The 22,534-nt window shown below is 39.9% G+C and overlaps 1 protein-coding gene across 4 annotated transcripts in view; it reads right to left on the reverse strand.

Moving 5' to 3' along the window:
* Positions 1–402: 402 nt before the first annotated feature.
* smoc2 (SPARC related modular calcium binding 2) overlaps positions 403–22,534 on the reverse strand; it is an 82,530-nt gene continuing 60,398 nt past the window's right edge. For all 4 annotated transcript variants that reach the window (XM_031823243.1, XM_020481324.2, XM_020481325.2 and 1 more), the window contains 4 exons: positions 3,028–3,127; positions 2,512–2,759; positions 2,254–2,291; positions 403–936 (listed from right to left, as the gene is read on the reverse strand). In XM_031823243.1, the coding sequence (XP_031679103.1) occupies positions 913–936; positions 2,254–2,291; positions 2,512–2,759; positions 3,028–3,127 (410 nt within the window). In that variant the 3' untranslated portion in view covers positions 403–912. The remainder of the gene's footprint in view (positions 937–2,253; positions 2,292–2,511; positions 2,760–3,027; positions 3,128–22,534) is intronic.

Below are 22,534 nucleotides of genomic sequence, written 5' to 3' on the forward strand. Positions count from 1 at the left end.
AAAAATATTTTTTAGGTTCACCTAGTTTCCTGAATTGGGTCACATTTGACATAGTGGGTTATGTCACATCTGACATTGGTGGTTATGTCACACAGTTATGCCACATGAATAAACACTTTATAAAATAAGACATAGTTATAAATGACACTTGTAGTGTTTATGAACGCTATATGGAGGCTTTATTTAACCAGGCAAGTCAGTTAAGAACAAATTGTTATTTACAATGATGGCCTAGGAACAGTGGGATAACTGCCTTGTTCAGGGGCAGAATAACAGATTTTTACCTTGTCAGATCGGGATTCGACCTAGCAATCTTTCGGTTACTAGGTAACCCAACGCTAACCACTATGCTACATGCCGCCCTTTATGAAGCCTTTATAAGCAGCATGTCATTTAAAGCGGGACCCAAATGGGTCATAAAAGAGTTCTTTATTTCTAATAAACATGTATACATTTTGAACAAAATTAATTGTGTGATGATCCATGTTTAATAATACAAACTGCTGTACAGAGCTCGGGAAGGACTGCTAGGTCAGTAAGTACATAAAAACATGCGGAGGGGCCTAAGTTAATGTTTTAGCCATATAACAAACTATACATACATTGCGTTAACATCAACAACAGTAAAACGTAACAATTCAAAGCGGACACAAAATGCAACATCACAAAACTTGTACAACTCCGAAAAGTATACTTTCTTTAGACACAAAAGACACATACACTGTATGTGTTAAATATTTTTTTGTAAAGACATAAAAAAAACTACATCATTCACAGATTCAGCAGTCTGTTTAAATACCTAATTTCTACAAAGGGAATTTACATTTCTTAAAGTACAAAGTGCAAATACTATGGTTTCCATTGCCGATTGGCAGAAGCTCCAAAAGGGGAGGGGAAATCTCGGTTGTTGGCTTAGCCTTGCTTCTTTGAGGGATTCTGCGAAGAGGGAGAACCAAGCACTATAGCAAACTATATCTGTGATACATATCTCACACATCTTTCTCCAAAGTTATTATAACCTGCTTTTCAAAGGCAGTGTTAGCACTGCTAGGATCTTATAAAAAGAGATCATACTGTAACAGAAAACTGTACGGTAAATGTATATATGTATGAACAGTAAAATACTGTAGAAGCATTATACTGCATAATACAGTAAATTAAGGTGCAGTATTGGAAAATGTTGTGAGAGGTAAAATAATTGCTGTATTTCCACCCTACAGAATAGATTATTCTGCCATATTTTTGGAGCGCCAACATCTTTTTTTTTTTACCACCAATTGGTGCTAGGTATTGTTGTTTCTGACTCATTATCATATTTTTGCCTGTCCCTATATTCATTTTGTTGCATCCGTTTGTGAGACTGCTGTACCAATTTAACTGATGTGTGGTAGTCAACTATCAATCTAAAATGTATAGGATACAGATTGGAGTGGGAGCAAGTCTTAAACCTTTAAAGGTTAAGCATTTTGGCATGTTCTTTTGGTCTGCTTTTAACTGTAGTCACTGCCAGTTTGAAGCCTTAACTAATGGCCTTGAAAAGTGCAAGTGATATAAAATACAAATATTAATAGATGCTGTAATGTGAAAACACTTTACCTAGCAGCCAACCTGCTTGCACCAATCCGAGCAAAATACTGTAATATCCACCCCCATCTCCCATCAATTAATTTAATGAATTCATCAATTCATTCATTCATTTATTTTATTACGACTACAGTAGTATTATACATTTTACATTATTGTACTGTGTGTCGTTGATCTGATATTCACAGTAACCTACTTGCCACTAGCTGCTTGTATGTTACGGTAAAATTTGCAAGAACCCCAAACTGGAGGTTCAAATGCAAAAATATGTATAATTTATTAGGGCATCATACTGCCCAAAAAGTGCAAGGTGCAGAAAAATGCATAAATAAAAGGTTACAATTTCAAACCATCATCAGTGTCCTCAGTGTGCATTTCAGTATGCACCTTGCACTTTTAGGACATTATGATGTCAGAATAAATTATTTATATTGTTGCATTTGAGCCTCCGGTTTCGATTATTCCAAAATCTCAACGGAGTACAGTTTCTATCTTTCTATTAATATAAAAAAAATATTTAAACAATGCACCTGTTGGACTATTTGATATTACGGGTTCCCATTATTTCACTGCTTAGATCTCAACTCTCCTTATTGTCACTCTGATATTTGCTGACCTTATAAGTGCAGCATATAATACTCACACAAGTAATTGCCAGGGTTTACTTACCAGTTTACTGGAGGATGTACCTTCACCTGGTTTGGTCCCTGGAGTAAAACAGTGTCACAATATAATCAGCCTTACATGATGAGAGCAGTGTAAAACTTTACCAGCAGTTTTCATTTATAAAATCACTTCATAGTCATTTTCGATTAATCGTTTAGCAGCTTATTACAACATTAGTATTTGTGAGGTGTACCAATCCCATTTGTGTCAGGCAGCATTCCTGGTTGGGAATTCTCTGGGAATGAAAATTTGGTATCTCACCTTCTTCCTTGGTGACGCCCAGGCATCCCATCAGCTCCTGCAGGGACAGAGCCTTGTCATTGCTGATGTCACAGTACTCCACAAACTTCTTCACACACTTCTTGGGCTTGGACTTCTTGCGCAGGAAACGTTTGAATGGTTTGATCTCCTTTTTGCCGATGTCACCGCTGGAGTTTTTATCTAGCTGACTAAAGTACCAGTGGACCACTCTCTCCTCTAGTGTGTGACTTGGGTCTGGCTCCAACATCCTGTGGATCCATGATTGTTCGATTAATCAATCAATCAGGGAATTAATCGGTTAAAGGCCCACTCTGTGATATTTACATCAATTTAATATAATTTAAATTCCTGATATTGTATGATATTAAAGAATATCACTCAGCTTCATAGCAAAAGAATATCACTCAGCTTTAAAGTGACTTGGCTGCCATTTTGTTTAATTTTCTAATTAAGGAGCGGGCCAAACCATTTAAATCAATAAAAAACTATGAATAAATCAATCAGTGACATTCTAACCTGCCGGCAGATGCTGGATCTGTGACAGCATGCACCATGTCTGTTGACAGCGCGTCGAGAACACTCGTCAGAAATTCAGTTTTCTTTGCCCCGGGACACCCTGGAAAGGAAAACAAAGGTAGCTGAATAAGTGCATATGCACCTATTATGTGTTTTATTTACAAAAGATTGTCAAAATCGGCGAGTGACGAGACAGAACAATGACTTTCCATTCCATGTCATGCCATTCAATTTCTCAAAGGTGGTTGCCACCATAAAACCCCTTTGGGAAGGGAAGTAAAATAACTGAGACTGTAGTTTGAACAGGAGTAGCACATAAAGATGACAGAGGGGGAAATAAAACCCAATGAGACTGTCACACAGTTTTCTTTTTAATCCCTTTCAATAAGTGTCAGAATTCCCCAATCATGGAGAAGGAAAATGTATCTGGAGGCTCCCAGAGCAAACCTATCACAGTTTTCACAACTGTGGGCTACAGACCAGGGGCCCTGGCCCCGTATCCCCCGACGTGACTAACCAACGCCTGGTGCCATTTCATAGGCAAACTGTAGATATTATTGACTATAAGAATCTTAATATTCCCATCCTTTTGGTCTCTTTCTACAACATTATCTGATAATATAATCAATATGTGGGCCGGCAGGTAGCCTAGTGGTTAGAGCGTTGGACTTGTAACCGAAAGGTCGTTCTGCCCCTGAACAAGGCAGTTAACCCATTGTTCCTAGGCCGTCATTGAAAATAAGAATTTGTTCTTTAACTGACTTGCCTAGTTAAAAAAGGTCAAATGAAAAATGTGTTTGATGGACTGAGTATTTGAACTTTGAAAAAATTAATTATTTAAGAAATACACAGCCGGTATGTCTCGTCCACCATTGAAACAAGTTAAACAATTACATCCAACAGACACCTCCACCTAACCTTAGCCAATCATCACATGCAGAACAGTCAGGAAAGAACCTCTCCAATATGTACGTACGTACATGAGGGGGCAACTGAAGCAAATGAACCTAATGATAGTAGTTGTGTGTTCGGCCATAATGTTTTAAGAATAAGGGGCCAAAGTTGTTCTGGAAGAGCTGAAGGCCATGGAGGCCCGAGAGATTCATGGGCTCTTCCTCTAGGGGTTTTTAGGTTTTCTCACAGTCACCCCCCTCCATCCCCCTTTTCCCCAACCCAACTTGCCGCCTGCGGGAGGAAAAGGAGAACATTATCCAGGGTTTCTTCTCTTCTTATGACCCAGGCCTACGGGGCCATATTCTCCTGCACAGGAGATAATAGCATGCTTGGCCCATCTCAAACAGGCCACCTGCAAGCACACATTTTAACCTCTTGAGTTTGGGGGCAGTATTTTGATGTTTGGATGAAAAACGTACCCATATTAAACTGCCTATTTCTCAGGCCCAGAATCTAGAATATGCATATAATTGTCAGAGTAGGATAGAAAACACTCTAAAGTTTCCAAAACTGTCAAAATATTGTCTGTGAGTATAACAGAACTGATATTGCAGGCGAAAACCTGAGGAAAATCAAACCAGGAAGTGGCTTCTATTTTGAAAGCTATGTTCCATAGCCTGCCTTCGCTCCATTTAAACGGATGTCAACCAGATTCCTTTACCTACGGCTTCCCCATGGTGTGAACATTCTTTAGACATAGTTTCAGGCTTTCATTTTGAAAAATGAGCGTATGGCTGGGTATGGCTGGGTGCCAGCAGCGTTTTGTATGCGCAATAGCATGGAGCATCCATTTTCTCTCTCTCTCTCTCTGAAGAAGCTACATTCCCGGTTGATATATTATCGATTATATATTGTTGAAAACAACCTGAGGATTGATTTGTTTGACATGTTTGACATGTTTCCTCGATCATTACGGATACTATTTGAAATGTTCATCTGCGATGTCATGACCGCTCGAGCCTGTTGATTTCTGAACATAACGCACCAACCATGGAGGTATTTTGGATATAAAAATAATCTTTATGGAACAAAAGGAACATTTATTGTGTAACTGGGAGTCTCGCGAGTGCAAACATCCAAAGATCATCAAAGGTAAGAAATTAAATTTATTGCTTTTCTGACTTTCGTGACCAATCTACTTGGCTGCTAGCTGTTTGTAATGTTTTGTCTACTGAGAGAGATTACATAAACGCTTGGTATGCTTTCGCCGAAAAGTTTTATTGAAATCTGACACGCCAGGTGCATTAACAACAAGCTAAGCTGTGTTTTGCTATATTGCACTTGTGATTTCATGAAAATTCAATATTTTTAGTGATTTAATTTGAATTTTGCGCTCTGCAATTCAGCGGTGGTTGACGAACGGTAACGGGATGGGTGCATCAAGAATTAAATGTTAGAGTGACTTGGCTGTTTCTGCTCTGAGACTTGCATTTACATTTGAGTAGGCCCTCAATGACCCAGAACCACTAAAATATCTAGACTCTAGATGCCTCTTCCCAATAGCTAAAGTGCCTTCAGAAAGTATTTAAACCCCTTAACTTCTTTGTGTGTTTCAACCTGAATTTGCCTATTTCTTATTTTATACAGGCTTTGTTCTTGTCAATTAGGTTAATATTATGGAGTAACTTGTTGTTGATCCATCCCCAGTTTTCTCCTATCACATCCATTAAACTCTGAAATTGTTTTATAGTCACCATTGGCCTCATTATGAAATCTCTGAGGGGTTTCCTTCCTCTCCGGCAACTGAGTTAGAAAGGACGCCTGTATCTTTGTAGTGACTGGGTGTGTTGATACACCATCCAAAGCGTAATTAATAACTTCACCATGCTCAAAGGGAAAACCGCCCTGGTCTTTGTGGTTGAATCTGTGTTTGAAATTTACTGCTCGGCTGAGAGACCTTAAATATAATTTTATGTGTGGTAGAGAGATGAGGTAGTCATTAAAAAATTATGTTTGTGCAATTTATTATGTGACTTGTTAATAAGCAAGTTTGTATTCCTGAATGTACAGATGAAGTCGGAAGTTTACATACACTTAGGTTGGTGTCATTAAAACTTGTTTTTCAACCATTCCACAAATTTCTTGTTAACAAACTAGGCCAATTGACATTTATATACACCTTCGCCAAATACATTTAAACTAAATTTTTCCCAATTCCTGACATTTAATCCTAGTAATAATGCCGTCTTAGGTCAGTTACGATCACCACTTTATTTTAAGAATGGGATATGTCAGAATAATAGTAGAAAGAATGATTTATTTCAACTTTTATTCCTTTCATCACATTCCCAGTGGGTCAGAAGTTTACATACACTCAATTAGTATTTGGTAGCATTGACTTTAAATAGTTTAACCTCTACTGACTCCCCATCCCGCATGCGGGAGCGTAATCATCGCCTGACATGAATTAGCATAACGCAACGGACATCAATATGCCTAGAAAATATTCCTATTCATGAAAATCACGAATGAAATATATTGAGACACAGCTTAGCCTTTTTGTTAATCACCCTGTCATCTCAGATTTTCAAAATATGCTTTACAGCCAAAACTAGACAAGCATTTGTGTAAGTTTATCGATAGCCTAGCATAGCATTTTCTCCAGCTAGCAGCAGGTAACTTGGTCACGGAAATCAGAAAAGCAATCAAATTAAATCGTTTACCTTTGATGAGCTTCGGATGTTTTCACTCACGAGACTCCCAGTTAGATAGCAAATGTTCCTTTTTTCCCAAAAATATGCGTTTTGTAGGCGAAATAGCTCCGTTTGTTCTTCACGTTTGGCTGAGAAATCGCCCGGAAATTGCAGTCACGAAAACGGCAAAAATATTCCAAATCAGCTCCATAATATCGACCGAAACATGGCAAACGTTGTTCATAATCAATCCTCAAGGTGTTTTTCAAATATCTATTCGATAATATATCCATCGGGACAATTAGTTTTTCGGTAGGACCGATTGGAGTAATGGCTATCCCTGTATTTTACACGAGAATCTCTCTGGGGGCATCAGGTGATAAATGCGTAAAACTACGTCACAATGCTGTAGACACCTTGGGGAATTCGTAGAAAGCGTAATCTGGTTGATAGCCCATTCACTGCTCAATAGGGACTCATTGGAACGCAGCGCTTTCAAAACATGGGGCACTTACGGATTGGATTTTTTCTCAGGCTTTCGCCTGCAACATCAGTTCTGTTATACTCACAGACAATATTTTTACAGTTTTGGAAACTTTAGAGTGTTTTCTATCCTAAGCTGTAAATTATATGCATATTCTAGCATCTTGTCCTGACAAAATAGCCCGTTTACTACGGGAACATTATTTTTCCAAAAATGAAAATACTGCCCCCGAGTCACAACAGCTTGGGTGAAACATTTAGGGTATTATTCCATAAGATTCTCACAATAAATTGGGTGAATATTGGCCCATTCCTACTGACAGAGCGGGTGTAACTGAGTCAGGTTTGTTGGCCTCCATGCACACACATGCTTTTTCAGTTCTGCCTACAAATTTTCTAAAGAATTGAGGTCAGGACTTTGTGTTGGCCACTCCAATAACTTGACTTTGTTGTCCTTAAGCCATTTTGCCAGAACTTTGGAAGTATGCCTGGGGTCATTGTCCATTTGGAAAACTCATTTGCAACCAAGCAAGACTGATGTCTTGAGATGTTGCTTCAATATATCCACATAATTTCCGTGCCTCATGATGCCATCTATTTTGTGAAGTGCACCAGTCCCTCCTGCAGCAAAGCACCCCCACAACATGATGCTGCCACCCACGTGCTTCGCGGTTGGGATGGTAGGTAATTCTTCAGCTTGCAAGTCCCCCTTTTTCCTCCAAACATAACGATGGTCATTATGGCCAAACAGTTCTATTTTTGTTTCATCAGACAAGAGGACATTTCTCAAAATCTTTGTCCCCATTGTGCAAACCGTAGTCTGGCTTTTTTATGTCGGTTTTGGAGCAGTGGCTTCCTTGCTGAGTGGCCTTTCAGATTAAATCGATATAGGTCTCGTTTGACTGTGGATATAGATATCTTTGTACCTGTTTCCTCCAGCATCTTCCCAAGGTCCTTTGCTGTTGTTCTGGGATTGATTTGCACTTCTCACACCAAAGTATGTTCAGAACATGCTTCCTTCCTGAGCTGTATGACGGATGCGTGGTCCCATGGTGTTTATACTTGCGTACTATTGTCTGTACAGATGAACGTGGTACCTTCAGGCATTTGGAAATTGCTCCCTAGGATGAACCAGACTTGTGAAGGTCAAAACATTAATTTTTTTGAGGTCTTGGCTGAATTCTTTTGATTTTCCCATGATGTCAAGCAAAGAGGCACTGAGTTTGAAGGTAGGCCTTGAAATACATCCACAGGTACACCTCCAAATGACTAAAATGATGTCAATTAGCCTATCAATTAGCCTATCAATTAGCCGGCTATCAATTAGCCGATTTTTCCAAGCTGTTTAAAGGCACAGTCAACTTAGTGTATGTAAACTTCTGACCCACTGGAATTGTGATACAGTGAACAATCTGTATCACAATGTGAAAATAATCTGTCTGTAAACAATTGTTGGAAAAATGACTTGTGTCATGCACAAAGTAGATGTCTAACCGACTTGCCAAAACTATAGTTTGTTAACAAGAGATTTGTGGAGTGGTTTAAAAACTTGTTTTATTGACTCCAACCTAAGTGTATGTAAACTTCCGACTTCAACTGTGTGTGGAATTTCAGTAGTCCTCCAGGATTTCAAATGTCCCTCCAGTTGATACAAATGTTAAGCCTTCCGGTAAGGATCCAGATCCAGCTAGACATTCCCTCTTTGGCAGCAGACAGTGTGTGTAGGGGCGTTCAACACTTGTTTAGTCGTCAATTTAGCAGGGGCAGGACGCAAATGTTCTTGCTGTCATTCAAATTAAATTGAGTTTGGACATTTTCAATTCAGGCCCAGGCTGAAGCATTAAATGGGTGCAGCCGGAATTGGTTAATGATTAAAATTACTTAATTCCAACCAGAATTAGAATTAGTCTATCCGCGTTTCTCCAGACGTCAAAGGTTAAGGGTTACATTTTTGTATAAAAAACTAGTGTCCACCACTGTGATCAAACACGCAACCTTCTGATCCAGAGTATTGGAATTCCGCAACCTTCAAACCATCAAACACGCAACCTTCTGATCCAGAGTCATGGGATTATACCCATCCACAACGCCCTAGTAAAATCCAAACTTTACTTGATGGTAATAGCGCTCACTGCTGCCCCTAGTGGCCGGTTTCCAAATAATTTCCCGACATCCTCAGGGCATGGATAGACATCCAATTTCGAAGTCACTCTTGAGTGATCTGCCTGGTTAATTAATAAACCCACATGGGGCAAAGCCCTGTCAGCACTCAGTGCAGCAGCTACCAGGATCAGCCCCCATGGCATCCCTCAGTCCCTCTTACTGGCCAAACACCCCCATCCCTTCACACCTTTCAGTGGATGTTGTCCCTTTCTCCCTTTTCGCCCCATAAACCTTTCAACACCAGAGGTTCAAGTGCAAATATGCTGCCGTGATGTGAAGGCAACATTTATAATTATCCTTCCCAGTTTTATACACTAACCGAGTTTACGGCCATTGAAGCAATAGCTCATAAAAAAACAAGCTGCAGCTTTTTCTTGACGCTCTGTCCTGACACATTTTACAACGAGAGACTAGAGTTATATAGAACAGGGTGCCATGATAGATGCTGTATGCATGTTTGTTTGTGTGAGAGTGTGGCTGCAATCTCACACTGTTAATCTTTCCAAACGAGCCTTGCTATACAGTACTCTACTACTGTTTCTGAAGGATTTCATGTTCTGTGGTTGAGGTCTCTCTCATGGGATGATTGTAGTTGTTCCCCACCCCATTGTCACCTACTCAAGCAAAGAGCACTTGGTTAACAACACATAACTTAATTAGTTTCTCTCCAGCTTGTAATAACCAATATTTCACAAATACTCAACAGGCTCTAGCAGTGCCACAAAATGTAGCATTTTAACCAGATTAGGCAGCAACAGATCGGTCAGGTTGAAACAGTTGAGCAACAGTAAAAACAGTAGGCTACATAAATAGCAGAGAGTGTTTTCAGTGTGTGATGATATTAACCCTGCACCTGTCCCTGTCAGGCCTCAAAATATGTGTCCCAATGCCTCAATTTGGTCTTGTGTAGCAAAATTTGAAATTGTGTTTTTTACAGTGGATTAATGTAGAGACTCAGAGCTAGAAAATGGTGTGTCGTCATAAACTGCAGTTGAGGAACAATGAGAAAGTAATTCTTCTTTGATAGTTGATAAACTTGTAAACCCACTTTTGTGAAAATGGCCTTTGAATGTTTTGGGACCGTGGGCTGCTCCACAATGGACCTGTTCTGTTCAGTAAACTCCACCTGCTAACACAGCTGTGGCCTGGCACGGTGTTACATAAACAGCAGTAGAACGGTCGTGAAACAGTGGAAACTCTGTTCATGGCTCCTGCATGGCCTGGATTATTAACATGTTGACCCCCCCATCCCCTCATGATCTGTTGTATACATTTAACCAAGATATTCTCTCTCTCTCTCTGGCACAAAAAACACTTTGCGTCAAACAGTACAACTTTTTTATTTTATTAACCTTTAGTAACACAAGTAAATTGTTTAAATTCCCTAAAATAAGCACATTTTCTCACATTTGATGTTTCAAAATGTTTTTTGAACAGATATTTCGATAAATTTACATCCATAGCCACTTGTTATAAACATTTGTCTGTTATTCATTAGGAGTTTAGCAGCAAAGCTGGTGAAACACTATTGTATTTGTTTCCGTTGATCATTAAGGGTTCAGCAGCAAAGCTGGTGAAACCCTATTCTATTTCTTCTGGTTCATTATTATTAGGGGTTCTAGCAGCTAAACTGGTGAAACCATATTGTATTTGTTGGCATTCATTAGGGATTCAGTAGCGAAGCTGGTGAAACCCTACTCTATTTGTTGGCGTTCATTATTACGGGTTCAGCAGCAAAGCTGGGATAAGAGTCGAGCTGATCTGTATGGCTCAGTTCGCTCTTGGACAGGAAAAATCATTAATATGAGATCATTTGATTATTGGGGCCGTTTTGTTTGAACAAGAGTCTTGAATATGTGTATCCATAGATGTTATATACCAAATTTGGTATTTGTGGTTGTGGAGAAGAAGCCATTTTAAAGAGGTTAACATCATAAAATATTTTCCAAAATGTGCGTAATATGTGATCTGTTAAATGTTTTGTCGTGATATTGGACACGTGTGGTAAGGAGTACAGAAGTAGCCTCCTCCTAGGGAAACGTGTCCAATTTGTCCTGATGGTGGCGCAATGGGCCCACAGCTTGAACCCTGGCATTGCTGCTTGCAACTATATTTAGGGGTTCCATCTGCGAAGCTGGTGAAACCGTATTTTATTTGTTGGTGTTCATTATCATTATCAAGGGTTCAAGCAGCGAAGCTGGTGGAACCGTATTCTATTTGTTGCTGTTGATTATTATTATTATTATTATTATTATAGGTTCAGCAGCAAAGCTGGTGAAACTCTATTGTATTTGTTCCAGTTCATTATTTTTATTATGTCCCTTTTTCTGATATTTTGGTGAAAAATGTCTAAATCCTGTGAGATCAAAAGGCTCAAGACTGTGCAACTTAGTAATATGTTAAAGGCCCAAGGGCCACACTCTTTCATGCAATACCATGCCAATTGGCCATATGGTGGCACTATAACAAGCGATTGAAAATGCAAACTTTGAAAGGTCAGCCCACATACCCCGTATGACCATGAGATGTAGTCCATATGTCCCTTTCCTCACATGGAACAAATTTGCCTCAAAATCCATAAAGTCCGCCATGATGGATTTTCCACCATTTTGAATTTTGTCAAAAACACTTCAAACGCTATTCCGCTGGCACCGAATTACCGATTGTCACAAAACCTGATAAATAGCATCTATGGACCAAGGTCTGTAAAGGCACTATAATCCAGGCTTGTATGTCAAACAACATGGCTGCAACTGACCAATAAACACTCAAGTGGGAGTGGTCTGTCACAAATTAATATAAATCAGTCACGGATATTTGTATTGTAACGAAACTTGGTACACATGTTCCAAATAATGTGAAGTCTCAACATATGCAAGCACATTCATATAGACCACACGGTGACGCTACAACAGGCACATGTTTATAGCTCTTGATTTGTTCGACTCAGAGTGATGAAATTTGGCAAACATGCTCAAGGATATGAGTCTCAATAACCTGTCAAATATGGTTGACTTTGGCAACGTTGTTGTGCTGTTGGTCAGGAAAAAACATTTATGCAAGCTTATTGGCTCATAGCGGACATATTGTTTCAGCTAGAGTTTTGGAGAATTGTGCAAATACCACATTTGGTTCTGATCAGTCCAGCGGTTCTGAGGAAGAAGATGTTTAAAGTAGTCAACATCATTAAAAATAGTAAAAAATACAGATGTAGGCACACAGACACACACAGTCACTCATAAACATAAACACACACATACACACACTGGAATTGAATTGAAAATAGGGCAGGACTTATTCATTAAATCAACAAGCGCTATAAAGATTTGCTGTATTACAACTCATCATTGCTGTAGATTGCAAGATGGAAAAGGTATTAGATATACATGGTCATCGGAAGGCAAGACAGCAGGTTGAAAGTAGGGAGGTTTAAAGACATCAGGAAAAAGAAAGATAGAGAGTTGTTGATCCTTGGGTTTAGATTTAGTAAATGATTTTATAATGGTCAAAATATGGCAAAAAGTATGTACATGAACTAATAACCTACATTCAATTTCTGGTTGTGTATTAATTGTGGCAACTTGTCCTGATTGGATATTTCTGATACAGACCTGTCGTGCAACCTATTCCTACCACACAGGGCTTGACATATTTCTTTTGTTGCCAAATCACACAACCCTAACTGACACAATGTAACAATCTACGACATAATTACATGTTCGGTATTGGATAATATACTGTGAAATGTTTAGTGGACATTGGCTAACGTAATTGTCTCTCTTTTGTCTTTTTCATGTGTTCATCTGATTGGATTGGGAGTGTGAATTGCTATTGTGGTTGGTGCTTTTAGGTAAGTCACATAAACCACACAGGATCTCTACTTCGGACAAATAGAACAAAAAAAGGTTTCTGCTGCAGGATGACACACTGTGAAGTGTCTTTTGAGACCTGGGAAAAAATATAAACGCAGCATGCAACAATTTATGGAGGTACAGTTCATATAAGGAAATCGGTCAACTGAAATAAATTCATTAGGCCCTAATCTATGGATTTCAAATGACTTAGAATACAGATATGCATCTGTTAGTCACAGATAACTGAAGAAAAAGGTAGGTCTGTGGATCAGAAAAACAGTCAGTATCTGGTGTGACCACCATTTGCCTCAAGCAACACGTCTCCTTCGCATAAAGTTGATCAGGCTGTTGATTGTGAAATGTTGTCCCAGTCCTCTTCAATGGCTGTGCGAAGTTGCTGGATATTGGCGGGAACTGGAACACGCTGTCGTACACGTCGATACAGAGCATCCCAAACATCCTCAATGGGTGACATGTCTGATGAGTATGCAGGCCGTGGAAGAACTGGGACATTTTCAGCTTCCAGGAATCGTGTCCAGATTCTTGCGACATGGGGCCATGCATTATCATCCTGAAACATGAGGTGACGGCGGCGGATGAATGGCAATGGGCATCAGGATCTCGTCACGGTATCTCTGCATTCAAATTGCCATTGATAAAATGCAATTGTGTTCGTTGGTAGCATCCTATTTGACCTGAAGTTGAATCAGTGGGCCCACAGCTGAAGCCCGGAAATGCTGCTTGCAGCTTTAATTAGGGGTTCAGCAGTAAAGCTGGTGAAACCCAATTGTATTTGTTCCAGTTCATTATTGTTATTATTATTAGTGGTAAAGGCCCATAGTCATCCAATGCCATGACAATTGAACAGAAGGTGGTGCTATAATGGATGATTGAAATTGCAAACATTGAAAGGTCACGCCCCTCACCCCATGTGAACTAGGTCCGCCATGATTGATTTAAATTTAGTTGCATTTTTTTTTTAAGTATTAAGAAATCTCCTCCGGAATCACTGGGCCGATCTATATGAACCTTGACATATGGCATCTACACTGGGTGTACAAAACATTAAGAAAACCGTCCTAATATTGAGTTGCACCCACTTTGCCCTCATCACAGCCTCAAATTGTCAGGGGAATGGACTCAACAAGGTGTCAAAAGCGTTCACCAACGATGCTTTCCACTGAGATGTTGGCCCATGTTGACTCCAATGCTTCCCACAGTTGTGTCACCTACTACCATACCCTGTTCAAAAGGCACTTCAATTATTTGTCTTGCCCATGCACCCTCTTAATGACACACAGGGTATCTTCCCGGATACCGTAGACCCACTCCTATTCGCATACCGCCCCAACAGATCGTCAGATGACGCAATCTCAATCACACTCCACACTGCCCTTTCCCACCTGGACAAAAGGAACACTTATGTGAGAATGCTGTTCATTGACCACAGCTCAGCATTCAACACCATTAGCGCCCACGAAGCTCATCACTAAGCTAAGGACCCTGGGACTATACACCTCTCTCTGCATTTGGAACTCGGACTTCCTGACTGGCCGCACCCAGGTGGTAAGGGTGGGCAACAACACGTCTGCCACGCTGATCCTCAACACTGGAGCCCCTCAGGGGTGTGTACTTAGTCCCCTCCTGTACTCCCTATTCACCCACGACTGTGTGGCCAAACACAACTCCAATACCATCATTAAGTTTGCCGACGACACAACAATAGTAGGCCTGATCACCGACAACGATGAGACAGCCTATAGGGAGGAGGTCAGAGAACTGGCAGTGTGGTGCCAGGACAACAACCTCTCCCTCAGTGATAGCAAGACAAAGGAGCTGATAGTGGACTACAGGAAAAGGCGGGCCAAACAGGCTCCCATTAACATCGACGGGGCTGTAGTGGAGTTTGTCGAGAGTTTCAAGTTCCTTTGTGTCCACATCACCAACGATCTATCATGTTCCAAACACACCAAGACAGTCGTGAAGAGGGCACGACAAAACATTTTCCCCTCAGTAGACTGAAATGATTTGGCATGGGTCCCCAGATTCTCAAAAATGTCTACAGCATCACCGCCTGGTATGGCAACTGCTCGGTATCTGACCATAAGGCACTACAAAGGGTAATGCGTATGGCCCAGTACATCACTGGGTCCAAGCTTCCTGAGAATCCAAGACCTATATAAGAGGAAAGAGGAAAGCCCATAAAATTGTCAGACTCCAGTCACCCAAGTCATAGACTGTTTTCTCTGCTACCACACAACAAGCGTTACCGGAGCGCAAAGTCTTTAGGACCAAATGGCTCCTTAACAGCTTCTACACCCAAGCCATAAGACTGCTGAACAATGAATCAAATGGCCACCGGACAATTACATTGACCCTCACCCCATTTGTTTTGTACTCTTCTGCTACTCGCTGTTCATTATCTATGCACCCCTACCTACATGTACAAATTACCTCTAATCTGTAATTTTATCACGAATGTTTGAATGTGTTACTATTGAGTCCACATTTTCAGCACCACTAGTATACAAAAGAGAGATTATATTTAATTTCTTCATGTTAACACAAACATCATCGTAAATGTTTTAGTTTTTCCGTTGGTAACTACTGTGGCTTGTGAAAGTATTCACCCCCTTGGCATTTTTCCTATTTTGTTGCCTTACAAGCTGACAAAAAATAAGGCAAAAAAAACAGAACTTGAACGTGCATAACTATTCACCCCCCCCCCCCCCCCCCCCCCCCCCCCCAGCTTTTGCAGGAATTACAGCTGCAAGTCTCTTGGGGTACGTCTCTATAAGATCGGCATGTTTAACCAGTATGATATTTGCCCATTCTTCAAGGTAAAACTGCTCCAGCTCATTCAAGTTGGATGAGTTCCAATGGTGTACAGCAATCTTTAAGTCATACCACAGATTGTTAATTGGATTGAGGTCTGGGCTTTGACTAGGCCATTCCAAGACATTTAAATGTTTTCCCTTAAACCACTCGAGTGTTGCTTTTAGCAGTATGCTTAGGGTTATTGTCCTGCTGGAAGGTGAACCTCTGTCCCAGTCTCAAATCTCTGGAAGACAAACAGGTTTCCCTAAAGAATTTCCCTGTATTTAGCGCCATACATCATTCCTTCAATTCTGACCAGATTTCCAGTCCCTGCCGATGAAAAACATCCCCACAGATTGATGCTGCCACCACCATGCTTCACTGTGGGGATGGTGTTCTCAGGGTGATGAGAGGTGTTGGGCTTGTGCCAGACATAGTGTTTTCCTTCATGGCCAAAAAGCTCAATTTTAGTCTCATCTGACCATATGTTTAGGGAGTCTCCAAAATTCCTTTTGGCTAACACCAACTGTGTTTGCTTATTTTTTTCTTTAAGCAATGGCTTTTTTCTGGACACTCTTCCGTAAAAGCCCAGCTCTGTGGAGTGTACTGCTTAAAGTGGTCCTATGGACAGATACTCTAATCTCCGCTTTGTAGCTCGTTCAGGGTTATCTTTAGTCTCTTTGTTGCCTCTCTGATTAATGTCCTCCTTGCCTGGTCCGGGAGTTTTGATGGGTGGCCCTCTCTTGGCAGGTTTGTTGTGGTGCCATAGTCTTTCCACCTTTTTATAATGGATTTAATGGTGCTCCATGGGATGTTAAGTTCCTGATATTTCTTTATAACCCAACCCTGTTCTGTACTTCTCCACAAATTTGTCCCTGACTGTTTGGAAAGCTCCTTGGTCTTCATGGTGCTGGGCCTTTCAGAACTGGTGTATATTTACTGAGATAATGTGATAGATCATGTGACACTTAGATTACACACAGGTGGACTTTATTTAACTAATTATGTGACTTCTGAAGGTAATTGGTTGCACCAGATCTTATTTAGGGCATTCATAGCAAAGGGGGTGAATACATATGCACACACCACTTTTCCTTTGTACATTTTTTTTTCTTTAAACAAGTCAGTTTTTAAATTTCACTTCACCAATTTGGACTATTTTGTGTATATTCATTTCATGAAATCCAAATAAAAATCAATTTAAATTACAGGTTGTAATGCAAAAAAATAGGAAAAATGCCAAGGTGGATTAATACTTTTTGTAAGGGATTGTAATTGCTTGCAAAGTCTAGAAGGATAAATACATAATTTATAAAATTATGACATTTTTGATCACTTGTGATCATAGTTTACCCCTGTTGGCGCTTTTAGGGTAACATAAACAACATATAAGATTGTCAAGGCGACAGGACAATCAGCAACAACAATACTCACTTTGGAATAGTGCATGATATACTGAAACTTCTGTACTTTTTCAATACAAAAAAAATATGGTACGGTACTTGAATTTGGTTACGTTCGGTACTTCTGTCAAATGTGTCTCACGTGATTAAGAGGATCAAGTCTGTATTAGCGGAGCCCCTTTACAGTGAAGAGCAAAGTGCCTGCTCCACACAACCATTCATTTACAGAGCTGTCTGGACTGCATTGTTAGCTCCCCACTCATGCTGCACAGAAGTTAAATACAGTTGAATATTGCAACACGGCATGGAGAAATATTGAAACTGTTCATTACTTTTTGCAAAGAAAATGGGGGATTGTTCACAAAAACTGGGAGGTTTAAAAAGCTTCCAAGAAAGTAAAGAAACAGCGTTCTTTTGGGGGAATTTCGGTATTTTCGCAGAACGTACCATACAAGTTCCCAAGTGGTTCTATATAATTTCATATTTAGAATTTGGTGTGACATCAGAAATATTCTCAGAATGTTCAGAGAATACAGTGCATTCAGAAAGTATTCAGACACCTTGACTTTTTCCACATTTCCTTACATTACAGCCAGTGGTGTAAAGTACTTAAGTAAAAATACTTTAAAGTACTTCTTAAGTAGTTTTTTGGGGTATCTGTAATTTACTTTACTATTTATATCTTTGATTACTGTTACTTGTACTTCACGACATCCCTGAAGAAAATAATGTACTTCAGACTCCACACAATTTCCCTGACATCCAAAAGTGAATGCTTAGCAGGACAGGAAACTTGTATAATTCATGCACTTAAAGAAAAAATCCCTGCTCATCCCTACTGCATCTGATCTGGCGGACTCATTAAACGCAACAGCTTTGTTTGTAAATTATGTCTGAGTGTTAGAGTGTGCCCCTTGCTATCCATAAATTTAAAAAACAAGATTGCTCCGTCTGGTTTGCTTAATATAAAGAATTTGAAATTAGAATTTGAAATTATTTATACTTTCACTTTTGATACTTAAGTATATTAAGTATATATACTTATACTAGTATATAAGTATATTTTAGCAATTACATTTACTTTTCATATATTTAAAACCAAATACTTTATTACTTTTACTCAAGTAGAATTTCACTTGGTGACTTTCACTTTCACTTTTAATTGAGTAATTTTCTATTAAGGTGTCTTTACTTTTACTCAAGTATGACAATTGGGCACTTTTATCACCACTGGTTACAGCCTTATTCTAATGGATTAAATAGTTTTTTCCCCTCGTCAATCTACACACAATACCCCATAATGACAAAGCAAAATGTTATTTTTTTTGCAAATGTATTAAAAATAAAAAACTGAATTTTCACATTTACATAAATATTCAGATCCTTTACTCAGTACTTTGTTGAAGCACATTTGGCAGCGATTACAGCCTCAAGACTGGACATTGACTCTATGTAAACTGGAAACTATATATCTGGAGGCTGCATTTATTGTAGCTGGGGATTTTAGCAAAGCAAATTTGAGAACAATGCTACCTAAATTTTATCAGCAAATTGATTGCACGACACGTAGGGCTAATTCTTCCGCGATGCATACAAAGTAGAGGTTAACCGATTATGATTTTTCAACGCCGATATCGATACCAAATAATGGAGGACCAAAAAAAGCTGATTAATCGGCCATTTTTTAAAAATGTATTTGTAATAATGACAATTACAACAATACTGAATGAACACTTATTTTAACTTAATATAATACATCAATAAAATCAATTTAGCCTCAAATAAATAATTAAACATGTTCAATTTTGTTTATATAATGCAAAAACAAAGTGTTGTGGAGAAGAAAGTAAAAGTGCAATATGTGCTATGTAAGAAAGCTAACGTTTAAGTTCCTTGCTCAGAACATGAGAACATATCAAAGCTGGTGGTTCCTTTTAACACGAGTCTTCAATATTCCCAGGTAAGAAGTTTAGGTTGTAGTTATTATAGGAATTATAGGACTATTTCTCTATATACGATTTGTATTTCATATACCTTTGACTATTGGATGTTCTTATAGGCACTTTAGTATTGCCAGTGTAACAGTATAGCTCGCCCCTACCTGGGCTCGAACCAGGAGCCAACCAACAGCCACCCTCGAAGCATCGTTACCCATCGCTCCACAAAAGCCGCGGCCCTTGCAGAGCAAGGGGAACAACTACTCCAAGTCTCAGAGCGAGTGATGTTTGAAACGCTATTAGCACGCACCCCGCTAACTAGCTAGCCATTTCACATCGGTTACACCAGCCTAATCTCGGGAGTTGATAGGCTTGAAGTCATAAACAGCTCAATGTTTGAAGCACAGCAAAGAGCTGCTGGCAAAACACGCGAAAGTGCTGTTTGAATGAATGCTTACGAGCCTGCTGGTGCCTACCATCGATCAGTCAGACTGCTCTATCAAATATCAAATCATAGACTTAATTATAACATAATAACACACAGAAATACAAGCCTTAGGTCATTAATATGGTCGAATCGGGAAACTATCATTTCGAAAACAAAACGTTTATGATTTCAGTGAAGTACGGAACCGTTCGGTATTTTATCTAACGGGTGGCATCCCTAAAGTCTAAAAATTGCTGTTACATTGCACAACCTTCAATGTTATGTCATAATTACGTAAAATTCTGGCAAATTAGTTTGCAATGAGCCAGGCGGCCCAAACTGTCGCATATACCCTGACTCTGCGTGCAATGAACGCAAGAGAAGTGACACAATTTCACCTGGTTAATATTGTCTGCTAACCTTTCTTTTAGCTAAATATGCAGGTGTAAAAATACTTACTGTATTGATTTTAAGAAAGGCATTGATGTTTATGGTTAGGTTCACATTGGAGTAACGACAGTCCTTTTCCGCGAATGCGCACCGCATCGATTATAAGCAATGCAGGACACGCTAGATAAACTAGTAATAACCATGTGTACTTATAACTAGTGATTATGATTGATTGATTGATTTTATAAGATAAGTTTAATGCTAGCTAGCAACTTACCTTGGCTTCTTACTGCATTCGCGTAACTCCTCGTGGAGTGCAATGAGAGGCAGGTGGTTAGAGCATTGGACTAGTTAACCGTAAGGTTGCAAGATTGAATCCCCGAGCTAACAAGGTAAAAATCTGCCGTTCTGCCCCTGAACAAGGCAGTTAACCCACCGTTCCTAGGCCGTCATTGAAACTAGGAATGTGTTCTTAACTGACATGCCTCGTAAAATAAAGTTGTAAAAAAAATATATCGGCATCCAAAAATACAGGTTTCCGATTGCTATGAAAACTTGAAATCGGCCCTAATTAATCGGCCATTCCGATTAATCGGTCGAACACTAATACAAAGCCCTCCCCCGCCCTCCCTTCGGCAAATCCGACCACAAAACCATCTTGCTCATCCTGGCTAATAGGCAGAAACTCAAACAGGATGTACCAGTGACGAGAACCATTCAATGCTGGTTTGACCAATTGGAAGCCAATCGGAGGCCACGATCAGCCTCAGAGGACAATATTGACCTATATGCTGACTTGGTGAGTGCGTTTATAAATAATTGCATTGGAGATGTCGTACCCACTGTGACCATTAAAACCTACCCTAACCAGAAACCGTGAATGGATGGCGGCATTCGCGTAAAACTGAAAGCGCGATCCACCGGATTTAACCATGGAAAGAGGTCTGAAGATATGGTTGAATATAAACAGTGTAGTTATTCGCTCCGCAAGGCAATCAAACAAGTGAAATGTCAGTACCGGGACAAGGTAGAGTCGCAATTCAACAGTTTAGACACAAGACGTATGTGGCAGGGTCTACAGGAAATCACGGACTACAAAAACAAAAACAGCTACGTCATGCATACCGATGTCACGCTTCTAGACAAATTCAACACCTTCTTTGCCCGCTTTGAGGATAATACAGTGCCACCGTCGCGGATCGCTAACAAAGATGAAGGTAGGAAACAACATCTCCACTTCACTGACCTCAACACTGGGGCCCCAAAAGGGTGTGTGCTCAGCCCTCTCCTGTACTCCCTGTTCACCCATGACTGAGTGGCCACGCCTCCAATTCAATAATCAAATTTGCAGACGATACAATAGTAGTGAGCTTGATTACCAACATCGACGAGACAGCCTACCAGAAGGAGGTGAGGGCCCTCGTAGTGTGGTGTCAGGAAAACAACCTCTCACTCAACGTCAACAAAACAAAGGAGATGATCGTGATCTTCAGGAAACAGCAGAGGGAGCACCTCCCTATCCACACCGAAGGGACAGCAGTGAAGAAGATGGACAGTTTTAAGTTCCTGGGTGTACACATCACAGACAAACTGAAATGGTCCACCCACACAGATAGTGTAGTGAAGAAGGTGCAACAGCGCCTCTTCAACCTCAGGAGGCTGAAGAAATTTGGCCTGTCACCGAAAACCCTGACAAACTTTTACAGATGCACAATCGAGAGCATCCTGTCAGGCTGTATCACAGCCTGGCATGGCAACTACACCACCCTCAACCGCAAGGCTCTTCAGATCCCACTTCCTGGATGGATTTTCCTCAGGTTTTCGCCTGCCATATCAGTTATGTTATACTCACAGACAATATTTTAACAGTTTTGGAAACTTAGAGTGTTTCCACATCTACCAATTATATGCATATCCTAGCTTCTGGGCCTGAGTAAAAGGCAGTTTACTTTGGGCACGCTTCTCATCCAGATGTTGAAATACTGCCCCCAAGCCATAAGTTAAGCAAGTTTTTATTCCTGAATTTATTTATGCTTGCATAACAAAGGGGTTGAATGCTTATTGACTCAATACTTTTCATTTTTATTTATTTGTAAATATTTCAAAACACATATTTCCAGTTTGACATTACGGGGTATTGTGTGTAGACAAGTGACAATTTTTTGGGGGAAATTTAATCCGTTTTAAATTCAGGCTGTAACACAACAAAATGCAGAAAAAGTCAAGGGGTGTGAATACTTTCTTAAGGCACTGTATATTTTAAAAACAGAGAAATCATGTTTTTGACTGCACTGTGTCTTTAAAACTAACATTTTCTTTAGTCCCCATGACAAAATGTGTATAATTGCAGAAAATGAACTGGAAACCAAAATCTCCCCACCATTAAGAGGGGGGCCAATAAAATGTTTTGCCGTGAGGTGGGGCGCCCACTAACCATATCTTCCTT

The sequence above is a fragment of the Oncorhynchus kisutch genome, linkage group LG4, assembly GCF_002021735.2.
Source record: "Oncorhynchus kisutch isolate 150728-3 linkage group LG4, Okis_V2, whole genome shotgun sequence".
Taxonomy (NCBI): domain Eukaryota; kingdom Metazoa; phylum Chordata; class Actinopteri; order Salmoniformes; family Salmonidae; genus Oncorhynchus; species Oncorhynchus kisutch.